Raw genomic sequence first — 19647 nt, forward strand, 5'->3', positions numbered from 1 at the left:
GAAGCGCGAGAGCAGCTAGCGAATGGGCAAGCGAGGGCAGAGGTTCAGCCCAGGCCCTTGAATCTAGGAGCTCGTCTGGCCGCAGAGAAGCCAAGAGCAGGCCAGCGAGCGGAGCTGGACTCTGCCTGGGAGAGGAAGCGTCGACCCTTCTCAGAGCTGCCCCGGGCGACGCGGCGCGACCTTGTGCTCGCTGGTACCCGTGTGCTTGACGGCTGCCGCTCGGTGCCTCTCACAAAGCCAGGGTGGCACCTCCTTTGTCAGGAGGAAGGGGCTGGCCGGTCTGTTGTTTGTCCTGGGACAATCGGGGGGTTTCCCTTATAAAATCTGAGAACTTTAAAACCATCCCCTCTTGGTTTGCCTCTGCCTCTGCCTCGCCCCGGTGAGCCAGGCCCCACTGGCTCCCCTCACTTACACTGGTGGCTGCAGGGTGGGGTTCACATTCGGCTCCTCCCTTCCCTTCCCAGCCGGCCGCTCCTCCGCCTCCTTGTCCGTCAGAATCTCCAGGGTCATCTCGAGCTTCCCCTGGCGAAGCAAGGCAGGAGCTGGGGCCGGGGCAGGGCGCCCGCACAGAGCTGGGGGGCTCTGTGGCAGGGGCGTCCTGCCCCACATGCGCACGCGCCTCTGATTCGCCACCCCCTGGGTCGGCTCCCTGCTCCCTGCCGCTCCCTGGCTCTGGCCTACCGACACCCGCTGCCGGCCCTCCTCCTGCACCACGCATGGCCACCAGCCTCTGGCGAGCCGCTGCTTGAAGAGCGAGGTTCTCTTGGGGCGGCGGGCGAGGGGGCGGGACTCGCCCTCTTCCTGCAGCATTTTCAGGGTGCAGTCCCGGGGGCGCCTGGCTGGGCAGGGCATGCCGAGCAGCTTGAGTTCCAGGACCCCTGCGGGCAGCAAACGGAAGCGGCAGGGCTTGGGGTTGGGGGTCCAGGCAGGGGCTCCCCTAGGCAGGACCTTACAGAGGCCCTGCCCGCCCTAGAGGGCTTGCAGGGCTGTCCCTGGGGGACGGGAGGCTCAGGGTAGCCCTCCCACTGTCTCTGCTCTGCCCAGCCCGTCGCACCCCCCGCCCTGTGTGGCACTAACCAGGGATTCCCAGGGGCTGGGCCGTAGCCCACCCCCCACCTTGGCCCTCCCCCTGGTGGCAGGTGGCAGGAAGCAGAGCGCCCCAGTCCCCAGGCTGCTGCTCTTCTGTTGTGCCGAGATCGGGGTGCGGTTTTGCACCCCAGAAGTGGCTGCATTTTGTTGGCACTGCAGCATCTGGGCAGCTGGGTGGGACAGGCAGGTCCCAGATCGTTAGTGAGCATGGCCCCCGGGAAAGGGCCAAGGGGACCCCTGTAGCCTCCTGGAGCTGCCGACCTGCGGGGAAAGGGCCAAGGGGACCCCCGGTAGCCTCCTGGGGCTGCCGACCTGCGGGGAAAGGGCCAAGGGGACCCCCGGTAGCCTCCTGGGGCTGCCGACCTGCGGGGAAAGGGCCAAGGGGACCCCCGGTAGCCTCCTGGAGCTGCCGACCTGCGGGGAAAGGGCCAAGGGGACCCCCGGTAGCCTCCTGGAGCTGCCGACCTGCGGGGAAAGGGCCAAGGGGACCCCCGGTAGCCTCCTGGGGCTGCCGACCTGCGGGGAAAGGGCCAAGGGGACCCCTGTAGCCTCACCGAGAAAATCATCAGCCGAGAACTTGTCGTTGTCCCACACCTGGAGGATGAGCTTGGGGGGCACCTTCAGCACCGTCTCGTCCAGGCTCCAGAGATGTTGCTGGAAGCAGAGCAGGCGGGAGCGGGACGGCCCCTGAGCTGGGGGCAGGGCAGCTGCTGAGAGCAGCCAGCATGTGGGGGTGGGCAAAGGGAGCCCTGGTGCTTGGCCTGCCCAGGGGCTGCAGCGTGGGAGCAAGCGCCAGGCTGCGGGGCACTTCCCGAGGGTCTAGCTCAGCAGCCCCAGCGGAGCCTGGCAGGCGGCTGCCCCGAGTGCAGATGGCAACACCCCGTCAGCGGAAATCGGCAGCCTGGGCCTTTGGCCAGTGGCCCTGCAGAAATGGGGATCAAACGCCGGGGGGGCAGCCTGGGTCCCAGCACGGCCCCGGCGTGCAGGGGAGCAGCACCCACCTTCCTGGGCAGGACGCAGACCTGCTCCATGGGCAGGTACTGGAAGGGGAAGATGAACCGCCAGTTGAAGTTGCCCTCTCCTCCCAGCGACCGGTAGTGCACGTCGGTTCTCTGCCGGTCCTCCTCCAGGCCGTCCAGCCACCTGGGCAGGGGCACACGGCCGGCTGCGAACAGAGACAGGCCGCTCCCCGCCCCCTGGGCCCTCCCGAGGGGCTGGGCGTTCCTGGGGGGAGGTCACGTCCTAGTGGCCCCTCCCGGGGGACCTGTGACGTTTCCCGCCCCAGCTGAGAGGCAGCAGGGCAGAGGTGTCAGCTGGGGGGGCCTGGAGCTCTGGACACTGCAGGTGTGTGTGGGGGGAGTTCCCCTGTTGCCCCAAGGTCTCCAGCAGGGGGGGGCAATTGCCCCGAGGCCTGGGAGACCTGCCCCCCACGCCCTGCCCTTGCACTGGTACCGGCTGGCTGGGCGAGAGGGAGCTGCCCCCCAGCTGTCGCCGTCCTGCCTGGCTCCCTGTGTCCGTAGGCAGAGCGCTGGGCTCTGTGCCTGTGCGTGTGTGTGTGGACTAACCAATAGGCTGCACTGCCCCTTCGCACACGCCCGCACTCAGGCCGTCCCAGCTCAGCAGCCTGTGCACGGGGCGGTGCAGGAGGGGCCAGACCTGGGCACCGGGAGGAGCTGGACCCAGGGGACTCCCCGATCCTGCACCCCGTCTGCAGCAAGACGCGACTCCGCCCGCCAGTGGGGTGGAGGGTTCATGGCTCCTCCAGGACGCAGCCCGGCACAGACGTGACGCGGCTCCAGGACTCAGGGCCCGGGTGCCTCAGACCCCTGGGGTGGGGGGTCCATTGTCATCACTGGGCCCTCAGCCCAGGCTGCTCCCCTCATGTTCCCAGCCAGCAACTGCCCCTCCCCCAAAGCTGGTGTGGGTCTCCGCCTCCCTCCCTTTGTCTCCCCAGGCTGGGCCCAGGTGTCTGGGTCAATCCACACGTGGGGAGTCAGTGGGGATCGCAGCCCAGCACAGGGGCCCGGTCACAGAGCAGGCAGCCCCCCCCCACTACGGCACAGCTGGAATCTGTCAGTGGGGGGCCCACGTCCTGCTCCCTGCCAGCTGCTCTGGCCCGGCTCTGCTAGCCTGCAGCCTGCCTGGCGGGGCCGGGGTCCTTGTCTGCTCAGCCCTGGGCTGCCCCCAGCCCTGCCAGTGCCCCTCACCCCCAGCCCCTGTCCTGGGTGCCCCCCAGCCCTGCCGGTGCCCCTCGCTCCCAACCCCCAGCCCCTGCCCTGGGCGCCCCCCAGCCCTGCCAGTGCCCCTCGCTCCCAGCCCCCAGCCCCTGCCCTGGGCGCCCCCCAGCCCTGCCGGTGCCCTTCGCTCCCAGCCCCCAGCCCCTGCCCTGGGTGCCCCCCAGCCCTGCCGGTGCCCTTCACTGCAGCGCCTGCCAGCTCAGCCCTGTCCCCCAGTCCTGCCGGTGCCCCTCACTCCTGACCTGCAGCCCCTGCCAGCCCAGCCCTGGGCGCCCCCCAGCCCTGCTGGTGCCCCTCGCTCCCAGCCCCCAGCCGCTGCCCGTTCAGCCCTGGCACGGTCTGTGCCCCAGAACACTCAGCAAAATTCCAATTAAACACCCGCAGAAGAAAACCCGTCGAGAGGACTCAAGGACTCTCCTGTCTGCTGGTGCCAAGGCTGCAGGCTGGACCCGAGGGCCTTGGCACCAGCAGACAGTTTTCTCTGCATCCCACGTCTGTGGCTCCAGCCACGTGTCATCCCGCTGGGCACGGACGGAGGCTGTGTCCCGGCGCTGCCGGCAGGGGACCTGGTGCAGCCGCCAGAGGCCTGCGGCCTGCGGGCTCTCACCCTTTCACGTAGATGTCGCTCATCCTCTGCCCTGTGATGCTGATGTCGCGCAGATCCACGTCCCGCGTGTTCCAGATGATGCAGCGCAGCTGGTACCTGGGGAGGGGCCCGGCTCAGGCTGTCGGTGCTGCTCTGGGCTCAGGCTGCCTGTGGCCAGGGCCAGCTGGGGCCAGAGGAATGGGGGGAACAGGGGCCACCGGAGCAGGGTCACCCATCGGGGAAGAGGCTGCAGGTGGACGTTGCTGGGGCAGGGCCTCTTTGGTCACCGAGTCCGGCTGGGGAGCTGGGCCACGGCCAGGGCGAACAGGGTGGGGGGAGGAGGCTGGGGGGGTCAGTGGGGCTGCCCCAGAGCTGCCAGCCCCTCCTGGACACGTGGGTTTGTGCTGCGCCGGGTTCGCCGGCTCTGTCCACTCACCGTTTGGGCTTCCGTGGGGTGATGTTGAAGGCAGGGCCTGGGGGGCCAAAGCTCTCCGGGAAAACGTCCACCCACATCTGCAGCTTCCCCTGCCGAGCAGACAGGAGCAGGCAGCTCCTTGACGTGAGCCCAGGCCGGCTCCCCTCCCTGCCTCCAGACCCTTCTGCCATGGCACCTCCAACTCTCGCCCCCCCGGGCCCGGCTCCTGGCACTGAGCTCCAGCCCCCCACGAGGAGCCGCTGCTCTGGGCCCTGCAGCTCTTGGGACAGGATGGAGCCTTCCTCCAATAACAAGCTGCCCCCCTGGCTCGGTCAGCTCCCCCCATCTGGGCCCAGGTATCCCACCTGCCAAAGTAATCCTGCAGCCACGCCCCCGCCGCCACGCCCACAGCCATGTCCAGGCCCTGCAGCCAGACCCTTGTCCCTGCAGTCACGCCCACGCTCCTGTCGCCACGGCCCCGCCGCCACGCCCACACGCCCACAGCCATGTCCAGGCCCTGCAGCCAGACCCTTGTCCCTGCAGTCATGCCCACGCTCCTGTCGCCACGGCCCCGCTGCCACACCCCTGCCGCCACACCCACACACCCACAGCGGTGCTCAGGCCCTGCAGCCAGACCCTTGTCCCTGCAGTCACGCCCACGCTCCTGTCGCCACGGCCCCGCTGCCACGCCCACACCCCCAAAGCCACGCCCACGCTCCTGTCGCCACGGCCCCACTGCCACGCCCCTGCCGCCATGCCAACACACCCACAGCCGTGCTCAGGCCCCTGCAGCCACGCCCCTGCCGCCACACCCACACACCCACAGCCGCGCCCAGGCCCCTGCAGCCACGCCCCTGCCGCCACGCCTACACACCCACAGCCACGCCCCTGCCGCCACACCCACACACCCACAGCCGCGCCCAGGCCCTGCAGCCAGACCCTTGCCCCTGCAGTCATGCCCACGCTCCTGTAGCCACGGCCCCGCTGCCACGCCCACAAACCCACAGCCACGCCCATGCTCCTGCAGCCACGACCCCAGCCCCGCAGCCATACACTTGCCCCGCAGTCATGCTCACGCCCCTGCCGCCACGACCACACACCCACAGCCACGTCCAGGCCCCTGCAGACATGTCCCCACCCCCGCAGCCACGCCCATCCACCTGCAGCGATGCCCACACACCCACAGCCATGCACCTGTTGCCATGCCCACACACCCACAGCCATGCACCTGTTGCCATGCCCACACACCCACAGCCATGCACCTGCAGCGATGCCCACACACCCACAGCCTCCCATATGCCTGCAGCTATGCCCATGCACATGCAGCCACACACACACACACACACAGCCATGCGCCTGCAGCCACAGCCTCCCACACAACCACAGCTATGCCCCCATACCTGCTGCCACACAGCCTCCCACACACCTGCAGCCACGCCCACACAAGCGCACACTCCCACACATGAATACAGGTTCACATGGACACCAACACGCACGGACTTGTACCCACACAAACACACATATGCCTGCACACACATGCACACACAGGGTGCCAGTGCACCCATGCCCACACGTGCACATGCATGTGTAACCCACCCCTCGGTACCGAGTGCACACCCGCTGACTCACTGCACAGCTCTTGCACATACCCAGAGAGCCGGATGCACACACATCATCTCACTGTACAGCTCTTGCACATACCCAGAGAGCCAGATGCACACACATCATCTCACTGCACAGCTCTCGCACACCCCCACAGTGCAGGGTGTACACCCGCTGTCTCACTGTACAGCTCTCGCACACACCCAAAGTGCCGGATGCACACACATCATCTCACTGCACAGCTCTCGCACATCCCCACAGTGCAGGGTGTACACCCGCTGTCTCACTGCACAGCTCTCGTACACCCCCACAGTGCAGGGTGTACACCCACTGTCTCACGGTACAGCTCTCGCACACCCCCACAGTGCAGGGTGTACACCCACTGTCTCACTGCACAGCTCTCGCACACCCCCACAGTGCAGGGTGTACACGCATCGTCTCACTGCACAGCTCTCGCACACCCCCACAGTGCTGGGTGCACACCCACTGTCTCACTGCACAGCTCTCGCACCCCCCCACAGTGCCGGGTGCACACCCGCTGTCTCACTGCACAGCTCTCGCACCCCCCCACAGTGCTGGGTACACACCCGCTGTCTCACTGCACAGCTCTCGCACACCCCCACAGTGCCGGGTGCGCACCCGCTGTCTCACTGCACAGCTCTCGCACACCCCCACAGTGCTGGGTGCACACCCGCTGTCTCACTGCACAGCTCTCGCACCCCCCCACAGTGCCGGGTGCACACCCGCTGTCTCACTGCACAGCTCTCGCACCCCCCCACAGTGCCGGGTACACACCCGCTGTCTCACTGCACAGCTCTCGCACACCCCCACAGTGCCGGGTGCACACCCGCTGTCTCACTGCACAGCTCTTGCACACCCCCACAGTGCCGGGTGCACACCCGCTGTCTCACTGCACAGCTCTCGCACACCCCCACAGTGCCGGGTGCGCACCCGCTGTCTCACTGCACAGCTCTCGCACCCCCCCACAGTGCTGGGTACACACCCGCTGTCTCACTGCACAGCTCTCGCACACCCCCACAGTGCCGGGTGTACACGCATCGTCTCACTGCACAGCTCTCGCACCCCCCCACAGTGCCGGGTGCACACCCACTGTCTCACTGCACAGCTCTCGCACCCCCCCACAGTGCAGGGTGCACACCCGCTGTCTCACTGCACAGCTCTCGCACCCCCCCACAGTGCCGGGTGCACACCCGCTGTCTCACTGCACAGCTCTCGCACCCCCCCACAGTGCCGGGTGCACACCCACTGTCTCACTGCACAGCTCTCGCACCCCCCCACAGTGCAGGGTGTACACCCACTGTCTCACTGCATAGCTCTCGCACCCCCCCACAGTGCAGGGTGTACACCCACTGTCTCACTGCATAGCTCTCGCACCCCCCCACAGTGCCGGGTGCACACCCGCTGTCTCACTGCACAGCTCTCGCACCCCCCCACAGTGCCGGGTGCACACCCGCTGTCTCACTGCACAGCTCTCGCACCCCCCCACAGTGCCGGGTGTACACCCGCTGTCTCACTGCACAGCTCTCGCACCCCCCCACAGTGCTGGGTGCACACCCACTGTCTCACTGCACAGCTCTCGCACCCCCCCACAGTGCTGGGTGTACACCCACTGTCTCACTGCACAGCTCTCGCACCCCCCCACAGTGCCGGGTGCACACCCACTGTCTCACTGCACAGCTCTCGCACCCCCCCACAGTGCTGGGTACACACCCGCTGTCTCACTGCACAGCTCTCGCACCCCCCCACAGTGCTGGGTACACACCCACTGTCTCACTGCACAGCTCTCGCACCCCCCCACAGTGCTGGGTGCACACCCACTGTCTCACTGCACAGCTCTCGCACCCCCCCACAGTGCTGGGTGCACACCCACTGTCTCACTGCACAGATCTCGCACCCCCCCACAGTGCAGGGTGCACACCCGCTGTCTCACTGCACAGCTCTCGCACCCCCCCACAGTGCTGGGTGCACACCCACTGTCTCACTGCACAGATCTCGCACCCCCCCACAGTGCTGGGTGCACACCCACTGTCTCACTGCACAGCTCTCGCACCCCCCCACAGTGCCGGGTGCACACCCACTGTCTCACTGCACAGCTCTCGCACCCCCCCACAGTGCCGGGTGCACACCCACTGTCTCACTGCACAGCTCTCGCACCCCCCCACAGTGCTGGGTGCACACCCACTGTCTCACTGCACAGCTCTCGCACCCCCCCACAGTGCCGGGTGCACACCCACTGTCTCACTGCACAGCTCTCGCACCCCCCCTCAGTGCCGGGTGCGCACGCGATGTGAACACATCCTCCAGGGAGGGGCAGCCGCCCGGAGCGCGGGATCCCAGTGCACCCCCGTCACGTAGCTGTTTCATAGGCCGTGGCTGGGCGATGGACCAGGGCCCTGGGCTGGCTCCCTTCCCCCTTCCGGCTGGCCCTGTCGGCTGTGCCCCTGGGATCCTCAGCCCGGGCTCCGCGCTGAGCGGCCCACCAGGGACACAGCCCTTGCCCCATGGAGCAGAGCTGGCTCCGGGCCTGTCCCAGGAAGGCTGCCCCCCGTTGCGGTGGCTTTGGGGCGCTCTGCGGGGCCCTACCTGGTCGATGCCGGGCTGGATGCTGTGGTACAGTGTCCGGGTCTCCAGGTGCTCGGGGACCAGCCCGCAGGTGCGGAGCAGGTGCAGGGCCAGGCGCTCTCTCGGGGGGCCCAGGTGACGGTGCACAGGCGCCTTGCCCTCTGGCAGGGAAGCCAAGGGTTACGGGGCGCAGGACGTCCCTTCGCTCCCTTCTCTCTGACAGATCCAGCATCACCTGGGTCCCACCCACCCAGGCTGCTCCTTGCTGCAGCCCGGCCTCCCAACCCAAATCCCAGGGCTGGGCCTGCCCCCTCATGGGCTGGCTGCTGGACAACGGCTCCTGAGAGAGGGGGGCGGGGACCCCAGGGTCCTTGGGGCTCAGCACTCACCAAACTCGGCCAGCAGGAAGGCCCGGCCCAGGAAGGAGACTTTGCCTCCGTCTGCGCTGAACTCGGGCGGAGCCAGGCCCTTGGTCCTAGCAAAGGTCTCCAGTAGCTGGGTGGGGAGGAGCTGGTCTCGCCACTGAGAGGGGCCGGCACTGGGGAGGGGGCCCTAGGGTCAGCAAGAGGCTGTGGAGGTGGGGGCAGGGATTCGGGGGCTGTTTCATGCCTAGATGCAGAGAGCTTTCCAGGGCTGGACACTGGTCCCCAGAGGGGAAACTGAGGCCCAGAGGGCAGGACTAGCCCAAGGGAGCCCAGCAGGGCAGTGACATTTCTGGGAGCAGCTCCCCAGTCTCTGGCTGGTGTCCTGTGCTCTTCTCGGGGTGACCCCAGTGCAGGTGAGGCTGGGACTGGTCTGCCCCTGCACCATCGATTGTCTCCCTCCTGGGCACCCAATGCTGGTCCCCAGCTCTCTCCCCATCCGGGGCTCTGCCCCCTGCCAGCACTGGGGTCCCTCGCTCCTGCAGCAGGGCCAGCCTGTGTCTAGCCCCGGTGCCCCGATCGGACGGGGCCCATGTCCCGCCGGGCAGACCCAGGAGCCTGCATTTCCCATCCATCTCCTGGGGTCCCGTGCCTGGCTCCTGAGCCTGGGCACCCACTGGAGGGGGGTGGCGCTGCCCCTGCCCCCCAGCCCCACTGGCTCAGCGGGGGGGCGGGGCGGGGGCGGGGCACTCACATGCAGTAGGACTGGGGCAGCCCGCAGTGGGCCCGGAAGCGGGAGAGGAGCCGGTTCTCCAGGTCGATGCTGGTGCTCCCGATCTTCTGGTCGGGCAGGACCAGGTCGTAGTCGAAGAGCGAGATCTGCAAGTCCTTCTCCAGCGGGATGGTGCAGCGGAGCTCAAACAGCCTGGCCGGGGGCGGGGGGGGGGGGGGGGGCAAAGGAAGGGAGAGACTCTGCAGCCGGAGGGCTCTGTCCCCAGCCCCTCCTGCCCCAGGGCCCGGAGAGGGTCCCAGCACAGCGAGCGCCTGGCAGGGGGAGACTGGCTTGCGGCTCCATCGGACGCTTCAGCTCTGCAGGGCCAGGCCAGGCAGGGGCCCTGCAGCCTCTGCCCCCCCACAAGCCAGGGGCACAACGCCAAGGGCCCGCTGCTCCGCATGCTGGCACAGGGCAGCTGGGCTGGGCAGGGTGCGGAGGGGCAGCAGGGTCCGGATTCCTGCACTGAGCACGGGGAGGGGGCAGAGCTCAGCTGGATGGAAGCTGGGGTCCTGGACACGCTCTAGCGCGCAGAGCCCAGTGGGGGGGGGGAGGGGGGGAGCTCCCTGCCAGGCCTCAGCAGGAGACCGGAGTCAGGTGTCCGGGGAAGCGCTGAGCTCACAGGATGCAGCTCTGCCAGCCCTGGGCAAAATACGGCCCGCAGGCCACATGCGGCCACCAAGCCCCCGGTCCGGGCTGCGGCGCAGTGGGGAGCCTCAGGCAGGCTCCTTGCAGCCCCGCAGGCCGCTCCGAAAAGTGGCTGCCAGGCCGTTTCTCTTTCAAAACCGTGAGCCTGGAGGGGTGGGGGGAAGGCTTCAGGCTCTGCCCCTGCCCAGCACAATCCCATTGGCCGGTTTCTGGCCAGAAACTGGCCAATGGGAGCTGCCTGTTTGAATAACAGGCAGCACATGAAGCACCACGCCCCCCCATCTCCGGCTCACTTCGTCACACAAGCACATGGCCCTGCAGCCTGTACAGGCCAAGGGCAGCACAGGGCAGGCAGGCTGATTGGCTGAAAAACGTCTTAAGCTCTGCAAGCATTTAGCTCTGCAGGCAGGCTGGGCTGGTAAGTCTCCTGGCCAGAGCCTGCCTGTGGCACCCCAGCCCCTCCCTTCCCCCACCCTCTGACCCCCACTCAACATACCCAAACCCTCTGCCACCCTTCTGCACCCATAGCCCCTCCCAGAGCTGGCACCCCAGTCCTCTGCCCCGGATCACAACCCCTCCTGCCCTAGATCACATTCCAACCCCCTGCACCCCAGTCCCCTGCCCTGGGTCACAACTGCCTCCTTCACCCAAACTCCCTTCCTTACCCCAAGCTCCCTGCTGCATCTCAGACCCCGCACCGCCTCCATTAATATCACGGAAGAGCGAGGCCCTCGGCCACTTTCCAAAATCTTGGTGTGGCCCCCGTCAAAAATTATTGCCCACCCCTGGTCTACACTGCAAAATGCACCGGCAGCAGCGAATCCCAGAGCCTGGGGCTGCAGACCTGGGAGGCGCCTGCTGACATGCAGACATGCCCCTGGGTGGGAGCGGGGGCTGAGTTCCAGGGCGTGGCTGCAGGACCATTGCTCATGCCCTGAGCAGCCCCAAGCCGCAGGCTCTGGCTCTGATCCTGGCTGCGCGGCCGGGTCACTGTGCAGTGTAGATACACCCAGCCGCCGGGCTCTGGCCACCCTGCACTGGCCTATGTGCGGCTGTCTTACAGACACTGCAGTAACTATGCGTGTTGCCTGGCTACACGGCCCTCCGGCTGGTGGTGCACCCCAGGGCACGTGCACTGACCTGCCGGGGAGTGAGACCCAGGCTCTCCGTTTGGTGCCAAGCTCTCAGCCCCGGCCAGCTCTCTTCTCCCTGTGTGGGGTGGGGGGCTCCATGGCTCCAGCTGTCAGCACTGCCGGGGCTCACAGCTGGACCCCAGCCCCCATTTTGGAAGAGGGCCCCAACCAGCCCTGAAACTGACACTCTTGTCCATTTCATGGCTCCAGCTGAGGGAGGCTGATTATGTCGCCCTGCTGCCTCTGCAAACAGGCACCGAGAGCTGGAATGGCTGTGCCTGCCTGTCCTGTCCACTCCCGGGCAGGCTCCCAGCCCCAGGGTTCCGACCCATTCCCTCCGCAGGGCTGCCGGAGAGGGGCAGGCTCAGGCCCGAGCTGCAGGCTGGACTTACCTGCCGAAGACGGGCTCCAAAGTGTTGGGCAAATACTGGTCTCTGTCCCCCAGCTTCTTCGTGCCCAGGGTGACCCTGACGTAGGGGTCGCACTGCAGGAGGCAGCGACAAGCATCCCCTGAGTGCCACGTACCGGGCTGGACACAGCCAGGACCTGGGTCTGGCCGAGGAGCTGGAAAGGGCGCCCGGGCGGGCCAAGGCCCTGTGCCGAGCACAAGCTGGTGTTATCGCACACCGGGCAGGGAACCAGCACAACCGCTGGTAGTGCCCTGACGCCAGGGGGACTGTGCCACTTGGGGCCTGCCAGGTGCCTCCAAAGTGGGCCTGGGGTGTGTCAGGGCCTCAGGGGCCACCCACAGCAGCACGTCTGGGGGGCGGGGCTACAGGCTCGGGCTCTGGCACCAAACAGCCGTGCAGGTGTTCCCGCCGGCTCGGAGACCCGCCCCTCGCCAGACGCCAGCGCCCAGCAGGCTACTCGGGGCCTGGAACGATTGGCAGGGCCTGGACTCGGTTGTAATGAAACTGGAGATCTACTGTTGTCCTGCGCCGGCAGCTCTGGGCTTGGTGGCTCACTGGGTGCCAGTGCAGGACAACACACCAGACAGCTGCGTGCTGGGGAATGCGCTGCCCGTCGGGGTCACTGTGCAAGGTGGGTGGGAAGACATGGGCACTGGGTGCCAGTACCAGGCCGTTCCTGTCCTTGGGCGGCAGGTTAAAGGCCCGGACGATGTAAACCCGGACCAGACACTTCTGGGGATGGCTCTCGGGCAGCTGCTGGAATTGGCGTGGCGGTGCTGGGGAGCTGGGGTCCTCCGGCAGGGGGTAGATCTGGAAGGATCCCTGCAAACAAACCAAGCTACATGACTTCTAGCTGTTCAGATACTGCACCAGCGGAGTGTTGTCCCCCAGGCATCTGGAAGCCAGTCCCTGTTGGAAACAGGGCAACTTGCACGACTGTGCTCCGAGGGCAGGGCAGGCAGGGGCTGGGTGCGGTGCTGCTGGCTGCGGTCAGAGGGCAGGGCTAACAGGGGCATGCCTGGCTGTGGGTGACAGGGCCTGGGAGCACTCTGTAGACAGCGCACACGGTGCTGGGGGGAGGCTGAGGAGCTGTGGTGGAAGGACCGGGCTGAGGCACCCTGTCAGCCTGGCAATGAAATCCACAAACTCCTGGCACCTGGGTCTCACCTTGAATTCCCCAACCACCAGGGGGTCTTCGCTGGCCTCCTCCCGCACCCGGCCCCGGTACAGCTTGAAGGTCTGGCAGAAATCCTGCAGGCCCTGGAACTCCGGCACGGCCTCCAGCTCACAGCTATAGACCTGCCAGGGAGTGCCAGGCTCAGCGCGGGGTGGGACTGGACGTGCCCTGAGGGTGAAGCACCCAGGGGCAGACCCTGGAGTGTTGCCAGGGAGCAGGCTCGCCAGGCGCCCTTCGTTCGACACATGTTAGCTGCCCTTCTCCAGCAGGGCGCCGCGTTCTCCCCGGGGAGCAGCACAGACCACAGATCGGTCACCGTTTCGTACATGCTTCGAGTGCTCAGCTTAGCGGCCTGGGCATCATAGAATCAGAGAACACTAGGACTGGAAGGGACCTCGAGCGTCATCGCGTCCAGCCCCCTGCCCTCATGGCAGGACCCAGCACTATCTAGACCATCCCTGAGAGACATTTCTCTAACCTGCTCTTCAATATCTCCAGAGATGGGAATTCCACAACCTCCCTGGGCAATTTATTCCAGTGTTTAACCACCCTGACAGTCAGGAACTTTTTCCTAATGTCCAACCTCAACCTCCCTTGCTGCAGTTTAAGCCCATTGCTGCTTGTTCTAGGGAATGGCTGGTGCCTAAACCACTTCACCCACCACAGACATGCAGCTGCTTCTGGGGTGGAGCATGGCAGCTGTCTGAAGGCAACGTATGAGTCTGGGCAGAGAGTGTGCGCCAAGGCCTGCCTGGCTGACAGCATCACAACCTCTCCTCTGTGACTATCCTGGGGTCTAGCGAGGGAGGGAAACTCCTTACGGCCAGTCCGGAAAAGCTCAGCTGGTTTCCCTCACAGCTCCTGGGCCAGAGAGAGGCCCGGCCCCTCGCCCATCGGTCTGAGGGGAGCCACAGGCCTGTTCCACCTGGCCCAGGGTGGTCATCATCCCCAGCAGAGGGGAGATGCCTCTTTGCAACTCCCAGCCCAGCTGTGCCCGCGTGTGGCTGCAGCCGGGCACCCACCTTCAGGTGGCCCAGGCCTGTCTGCAGGTCGCCTCTGCTCTTTGCCAGCTCCCCGGTGGCAGCGTAGAACTTGGTCCACCAGTCGCCTTGCTCCTCCTCCTCCTCCTCCTGGGGCGCAAAGGGAGGGGGAGCAGCATGAGCCATGCTAGGCAGTGGGGGCTCCCCCAAGAGCCATTACCCTTCCGACCCCTCTGCCAAACCCACCTTCTCTGCTCTCGGTGGTGCCCGAAGCCAGGACTCGGCCGCCATCCTGTCCAGCATCTGCAGGGGCGAGGGGAGGAGCGTCCAATAGGGGAGGGGGATTCTGGGTGCGTGTGGCGCTTTGGTTCCAGCCAGGTCATGTGAGGCGTCATGGGGACCACTGGGACCAGCCGAGGGGGACGGGCCTATTGGCGGGGCCGGGCTCGGTCTGCAGCTGAAGCCGGGACGTGGCCGCCAGGATCTGGGTTTCAAGCAGCCTATTCTGGGTGGGGTCCCCGCCCCCCGGCAGGGCCGGCACGTGACTCAGCAAGGCCCGGGCCAGGCTTCGGGCTCGGACTCCGCTTTGGGCAGCTGCATTTCCCCCGCCCCTCCGGGAGCCACCTTCCCACCCGGTGCTAATGCTACACAAGGCAGGGAGAGGCCAGTGGTGGGTCCCCCGGAGACCCCTGGGGAACACAGGCTGCTCACGCAACACTTGTGCCCGTCGTTCTCATCACGCTGAGGGAGAGGCCGGCTGGGAGCTGACCCCTGACCCCGGCCCTCCCGGTCCTGACCCCTGAGCCCGGCCCACGCCCTCCCGGCGCTGACCCCTGACCCCGGCCCTCCCGGCGCTGACCCCCGAGACCTCCTGGTACTGACCCCTGAGCCTGGCCCAGGCCCTCCCAGCACTGACCCCTGACCCCGGCCCTCCCGGTGCTGACCCCTGACCCCGGGCCGGGCCCTCCTGGTACTGACCCCTGAGCCCTCCCGGCGCTGACCCCCGAGCCCGACCCAGGCCCTCCCGGCACTGACCCCTGACCTCCCAGCGCTGACCCCTGACCCCGGCCCAGGCCCTCCCGGCACTGACCCCTGACCCCGGCCCTCCCAGTGCTGACCCCTGACCCCGGCCCTCCCAGCGCTGACCCTCGAGCCCTCCCGGCGCTGAGCCCTGAGCCCGCCGGGGATGCTGCAGCTCTGTCCCTGGCCGAGGGGGTTCTGGGCTGCTCGTCACCACAAGGCCCAGCTGGCAACGCCAGGCACGTGCTGCCTGAGACGCTGTGACTTGGATTCCCGGAGATTCACTTGGTTCATTTGCACTTGTGAGGCCGACACTGTTTTCCTGCTCACAAAGCTTTGAATCTGGGAATTTCACCAATCGGTTACAATCGATCTGGCCAGACTTGCACACGGGCAGCCCCCCTTTCTGAGCAAGTGGCTCTCAGGGCTTGACAAGAATTAATTCATGAACCCCAGCCAGGAGGCAGGGCACCCAGTGGGGAAACCGAGGCACAGAGCATGGAGTGGCTGCTCCAAGGGTGCACTGCGAGTCTGTGGCAGAGCTGGGTAGAGCCCCATCGCCTGATGTCTGCCCCCTGCACTAGTCCAAGCTGATCCGCTCTCCTAGGGCTCGCTGGGCAGAGCCCCTGGCCAGTTAAACGCAGGCTCTGTGCAAGCGCAAAGCAGTGCACCGTGGCAGGAGGGGCAGCTGGCTCCGGGCTGCGGGAAAGTCGCACTCACCTTTGCGAGCTTCCCCTTGGGAGTCACTGCGCCGGGCGGGGAGAGGAGAGAAGAGACGTGGGATTAATGGCACCATGGCAAATAGCCTGGGCGTGGCTTGCAGGTCAGACACCCCACGACCCCGCGGGGCCCAGCTGGCCTTCACCTCCCGGATTTAGCCCTCGAATGCAAATGAGGAAGAGGAGAGAGGGATCCTGACGGGCCCTGTGGGAACTGGACCAGGGCCGTACCGCTCTGGAGGCCAGGGGCGAGCTGGGCGCGTGTGAAGGGCCAGTGTGGCTTGGGGTGATCCTGCCCTGAGCCACAGTAGCCCACGCTGAACGGGTGCAAGGCGCGGCCCACGGCAGCCAGAGGTTGGCTCTCAGGCTGCTCCAGGCTCGGAGGGAGGGGCACCGGCAGCTGGGTCGGGGGGCTGCAGCCTGGGAACAAGAGCCTCTGGCAATGCTGGGGGGCACCCCACGGCTGGAGTAGCAGAGGCTGCGGGTCCCAGCTGTGCTGTGTGCCGGGCTCACTGGGGATACACCTAATGCCGGGGCTGTGGGGCATGACTGAGGGGCCCTGCAGCATTCCTGCGCTATAGCACGTGGGCACCATGTGGGCATCACGCGGGCACCGGGCTGGCACCGAGCTGGCAAAGCTCAGGGCTGGGGCCCGTGGGGCTCGGCACTGTAGAGCCACAGGAGAGAGGCTGGCTGGGAGCGACCTGGAGGTCCCAGGCAGCAGTGGGAGAAAGCTGGTGTCCCCGGGGTCCTGGGGCTGCTGAGCCGGACTCTGACCTGGGGCGGGCAGGCGGGGGAGCTGCCCCTCGGCCGAGGGCTCGCACAGGTACGGGCGCAGGGATCTCACGCTGGCCTGGCCCACGACTGGCTTGTACCCAAACTCCCGGTTGTCCACGACCTTCAGCTCAATGGGAGGCGCGAAATCCTCCTCCACGGGCAGGTGCTGCGGGGTGGCAAGCGGGGCCTGAGCCAGGGAGCACTGTCCGGCCCTGGGGCTGGGGCGGGGTGGGCCGGCGGGACCCAGGCAGGTCGGGGGTGTGGCTGGAGCTCACCACTCGCATGAGGAAGACGCTGATGGGGAAGTTGGGGTTCTGCTGGGGGTCTCTGATGGGCGCCGTCTGGACAGACTCTCCGCCGCACTCTACCGCCAGGCTCGGCGACATGACGCTCACCAGCTGGTAGCTCCGCAGGCCCCGCAGGCCCCAGGCCAGGATCTGGGGCAGGAAGAGGGCAGTGCTGTGCCACGGCAGGGCCACATGAGGGAGGGGCGACGGGGCCTGCCCGTGTGGTTCTGGTGGGACCCTTCATCAGAAAGCAGCTGGGAGCCTGGCCAGCCGGGGCCGCTGCAGCCTGGGTCTGTGCCGGGGATGGGGACGAGGCTGGTGCCAGGAGAGCGGCTGTCGGGGCTGGCGTTGGCCAGGGGAGAAGCAGGCTCTGGGGGAAAGTGCCCGTCCCCATCCCGCCAGACTCTCACTCCACGGGGCCTCGACGGGAGGGCGACCGGCCCCCGGCCCCCGGGCTGAGCACTCGCCCGGCTCCTGGGGAAGGAAGGCACCCGCGAGGCACTGGGGCCGTGGGCTCTGCCCTGTGTGCTGATCCAGGGCCAGCCTCTGCCCAGGGACTCCCTGCGCCGCGACTGCCCTGCCCAGAGCTGCTCTGCCCACGTGGTCAGGTCGGGACGTGCCACTTCGTAGCTCTGCCTCCAGCCGTCCATGAGAGCTCCCAGCTCCACTCCTGCTGCCTCGCGGTGCCTGCTGGCTGGAGCTGCCCACGGGACAGAGACCCAGCTCACCAGCCCCGTGGCAGTGGCCGTGCAGTGCAATGCGCCCTCCCCCCAGATAAGCCGTCCACGTGAGCAGGGCCGTGGCCGTCACGCACCTCGATGGCCATCAGCCGCAGCGTGGGCCGGATGCCGGCAGGGATGGTGTAGACCCCGTTCTTCCAGGGGGGGACAGGAAGGCGGCCGGGGGCACCGTCCTGGGAGGGGGGCAAGGACGCCGTGTGATGCTCCGGCTTGGCTGTGCTAAGGCCGTTTCTTCGCACAGAATGGACAGAGGATTTGTGCTGGGGAAGGACCAGGACTGGCAACCAAGAGTGATTCCCGTGGCTTCCTCCCTCGTGGCCGATGGCCCAGTGACACCCTCCTACGTGGGCTGGGGGTTCCGTCCCGGTTCCTTGCCATTCCGGGAGTGCAGCCGTCTCAGCCTTTGGGGGAAGGGGGACCCTCCTGAGACCCTCGCCATGAGGAGCAAGTGACTGTGCCAGTCCCATGGGACCTCGCCTGGCCCAGTGCCGGGGCAGGATGAAGCAGTCCCAGCCCCGCCCGACCCGGTATTTGCCCAACCTGCTCTTCAACAGGACTGGGGATTCCACCGCTTCCCAGGGACCCTGCGCCACCGCCCAGCTCCCCGTCGAGGTGGGACGTTTTCCTGACACCGGCCGGACAGTGAGCCAGCCCCTCCTGTCCTACCCTGGGCGGCCACGGAGACCGGTTGTCTCCAGAGATGTGGTAGCCACGTTGGTCACAGGGTACTGGGGAGATTAGGGGGCCTGCCTCTTGTACTGCACCCATTGCTGGGGAGAGAGGTCGGGGGCCGGGGCTCGTCTCTTGTACACGTAGAAGAACATAATTTGTTGGGCAAAAGTCAACATGGTTTCTGTAAAGGGAAGTCATGTCTTACTAATCTCTTAGGGTCTGTCTACACTACAAAGTTCATTCGAACTAACAGACATTAGTTCGAATTAACTTTGATAGGCGCTACACTAGCGCTCCGCTAGTTTGAACTTAATTCGAACTAGGTAAACCTCATTCCACGAGGATTAAGCCTAGTTCGAATTAAGTCGTTCGACTTAAGGGCTGTGTAGCCACTTAATTCGAACTAGTGGGAGGCTAGCCCTCCCCAGCTTTCCCTGGTGGCCACTCTGGCCAACACCAGGGAAACTCGTCTGCCCCCCTCCCGGCCCCGGAGCCCTTAAAGGGGCACGGGCTGGCTACGGTGCTCATGCCAGGTGCAAGCCTGCCAGCACCCAGCCAGCAGACCCTGCACCTGGCACGGCTCGAGCCAGCCACCTGCTGTCACCCAGCCCTCCGCCTCTTCCCGGGACCAGGCTGGTGGCTCCCGGGAGCCTGCCCAGGTCCGCAAGAGGCGGGCGCCCACCTGGTCTAGTGCGGACATCGTGGACCTCATCCACGACCTCTGCACTAGGCACAGGAAAGTGGCCATCTAGGGCAGGAGAGCTGCCAGCCTGGCCACCCAGGAGCAGGTTTGCATGAAAATCAAGGTGGCCCAGTGAGACCCCCAACCCTGAGCCCTGAGCTTAGAATGGCCGTACTGGGTCAGACCAAAGGTCCATCTAGCCCAGTAGCCTGTCTGCCGACAGTAGCCAACACTAGGGACCCTGGAGGGGATGGACCGAAGACAGTGACCAAGCCATTTGTCTCGTGCCATCCATCTCCAGCCTTCCACAAACAGAGGCCAGGGACACCATTTCTACCCCCTGGCTAATACCATTCCATGGACCCAACCTCCATCACTTTATCTCACTTCTCTTTAAACTCTGTTCTAGTTCTAGCCCTCACAGCCTCCTGCAGCAAGGAGTTCCACAGGTTGACTATTTGCTTTGTGAAGAACAACTTTCTGTTGTTAGTTTGAAGCCTGCTGCCCATTCATTTCATTTGGTGTCCTTTAGTCCTTATATTATGGGAAATAACGAATAACTTTTCTTTATGCACCCTCTCCACACCACTCATGATTTTATAGACCTCTATCATATCCCCCCTCAGTCTCCTCTTTTCTAAGCTGAGAAGTCCCAGTCTCTTTAGCCTCTCTTCATATGGGACCCGTTCCAAACCCCTGATCATTTTAGTTGCCCTCCCCTCTCCCACCCTCTCTCTTCCTCTCTCCCACCTCCTT

The 19647-nt window shown here is 66.2% G+C and overlaps 1 protein-coding gene across 1 annotated transcript in view; it reads right to left on the reverse strand.

Annotated features, from left to right (window-relative positions):
- Nucleotides 1-19647, reverse strand: part of FER1L5 (fer-1 like family member 5) — a 63422-nt gene that overhangs the window by 3237 nt on the left and 40538 nt on the right. The window contains exons 35-52 of the mRNA XM_075911059.1: nucleotides 17612-17938; nucleotides 16786-16947; nucleotides 16511-16676; nucleotides 15735-15760; nucleotides 14241-14297; nucleotides 14037-14144; nucleotides 13005-13136; nucleotides 12504-12659; nucleotides 11820-11911; nucleotides 9629-9799; nucleotides 8902-9050; nucleotides 8534-8673; nucleotides 4349-4437; nucleotides 3934-4029; nucleotides 2091-2232; nucleotides 1644-1743; nucleotides 682-878; nucleotides 413-522 (exon numbers count right to left, since the gene is read on the reverse strand). Coding sequence (XP_075767174.1) covers nucleotides 413-522; nucleotides 682-878; nucleotides 1644-1743; nucleotides 2091-2232; nucleotides 3934-4029; nucleotides 4349-4437; nucleotides 8534-8673; nucleotides 8902-9050; nucleotides 9629-9799; nucleotides 11820-11911; nucleotides 12504-12659; nucleotides 13005-13136; nucleotides 14037-14144; nucleotides 14241-14297; nucleotides 15735-15760; nucleotides 16511-16676; nucleotides 16786-16947; nucleotides 17612-17938 — 2420 coding nt within the window. The remainder of the gene's footprint in view (nucleotides 1-412; nucleotides 523-681; nucleotides 879-1643; nucleotides 1744-2090; nucleotides 2233-3933; nucleotides 4030-4348; nucleotides 4438-8533; nucleotides 8674-8901; nucleotides 9051-9628; nucleotides 9800-11819; nucleotides 11912-12503; nucleotides 12660-13004; nucleotides 13137-14036; nucleotides 14145-14240; nucleotides 14298-15734; nucleotides 15761-16510; nucleotides 16677-16785; nucleotides 16948-17611; nucleotides 17939-19647) is intronic.

Source organism: Pelodiscus sinensis, chromosome 28, assembly GCF_049634645.1.
Source record: "Pelodiscus sinensis isolate JC-2024 chromosome 28, ASM4963464v1, whole genome shotgun sequence".
NCBI classification, from domain to species: domain Eukaryota; kingdom Metazoa; phylum Chordata; order Testudines; family Trionychidae; genus Pelodiscus; species Pelodiscus sinensis.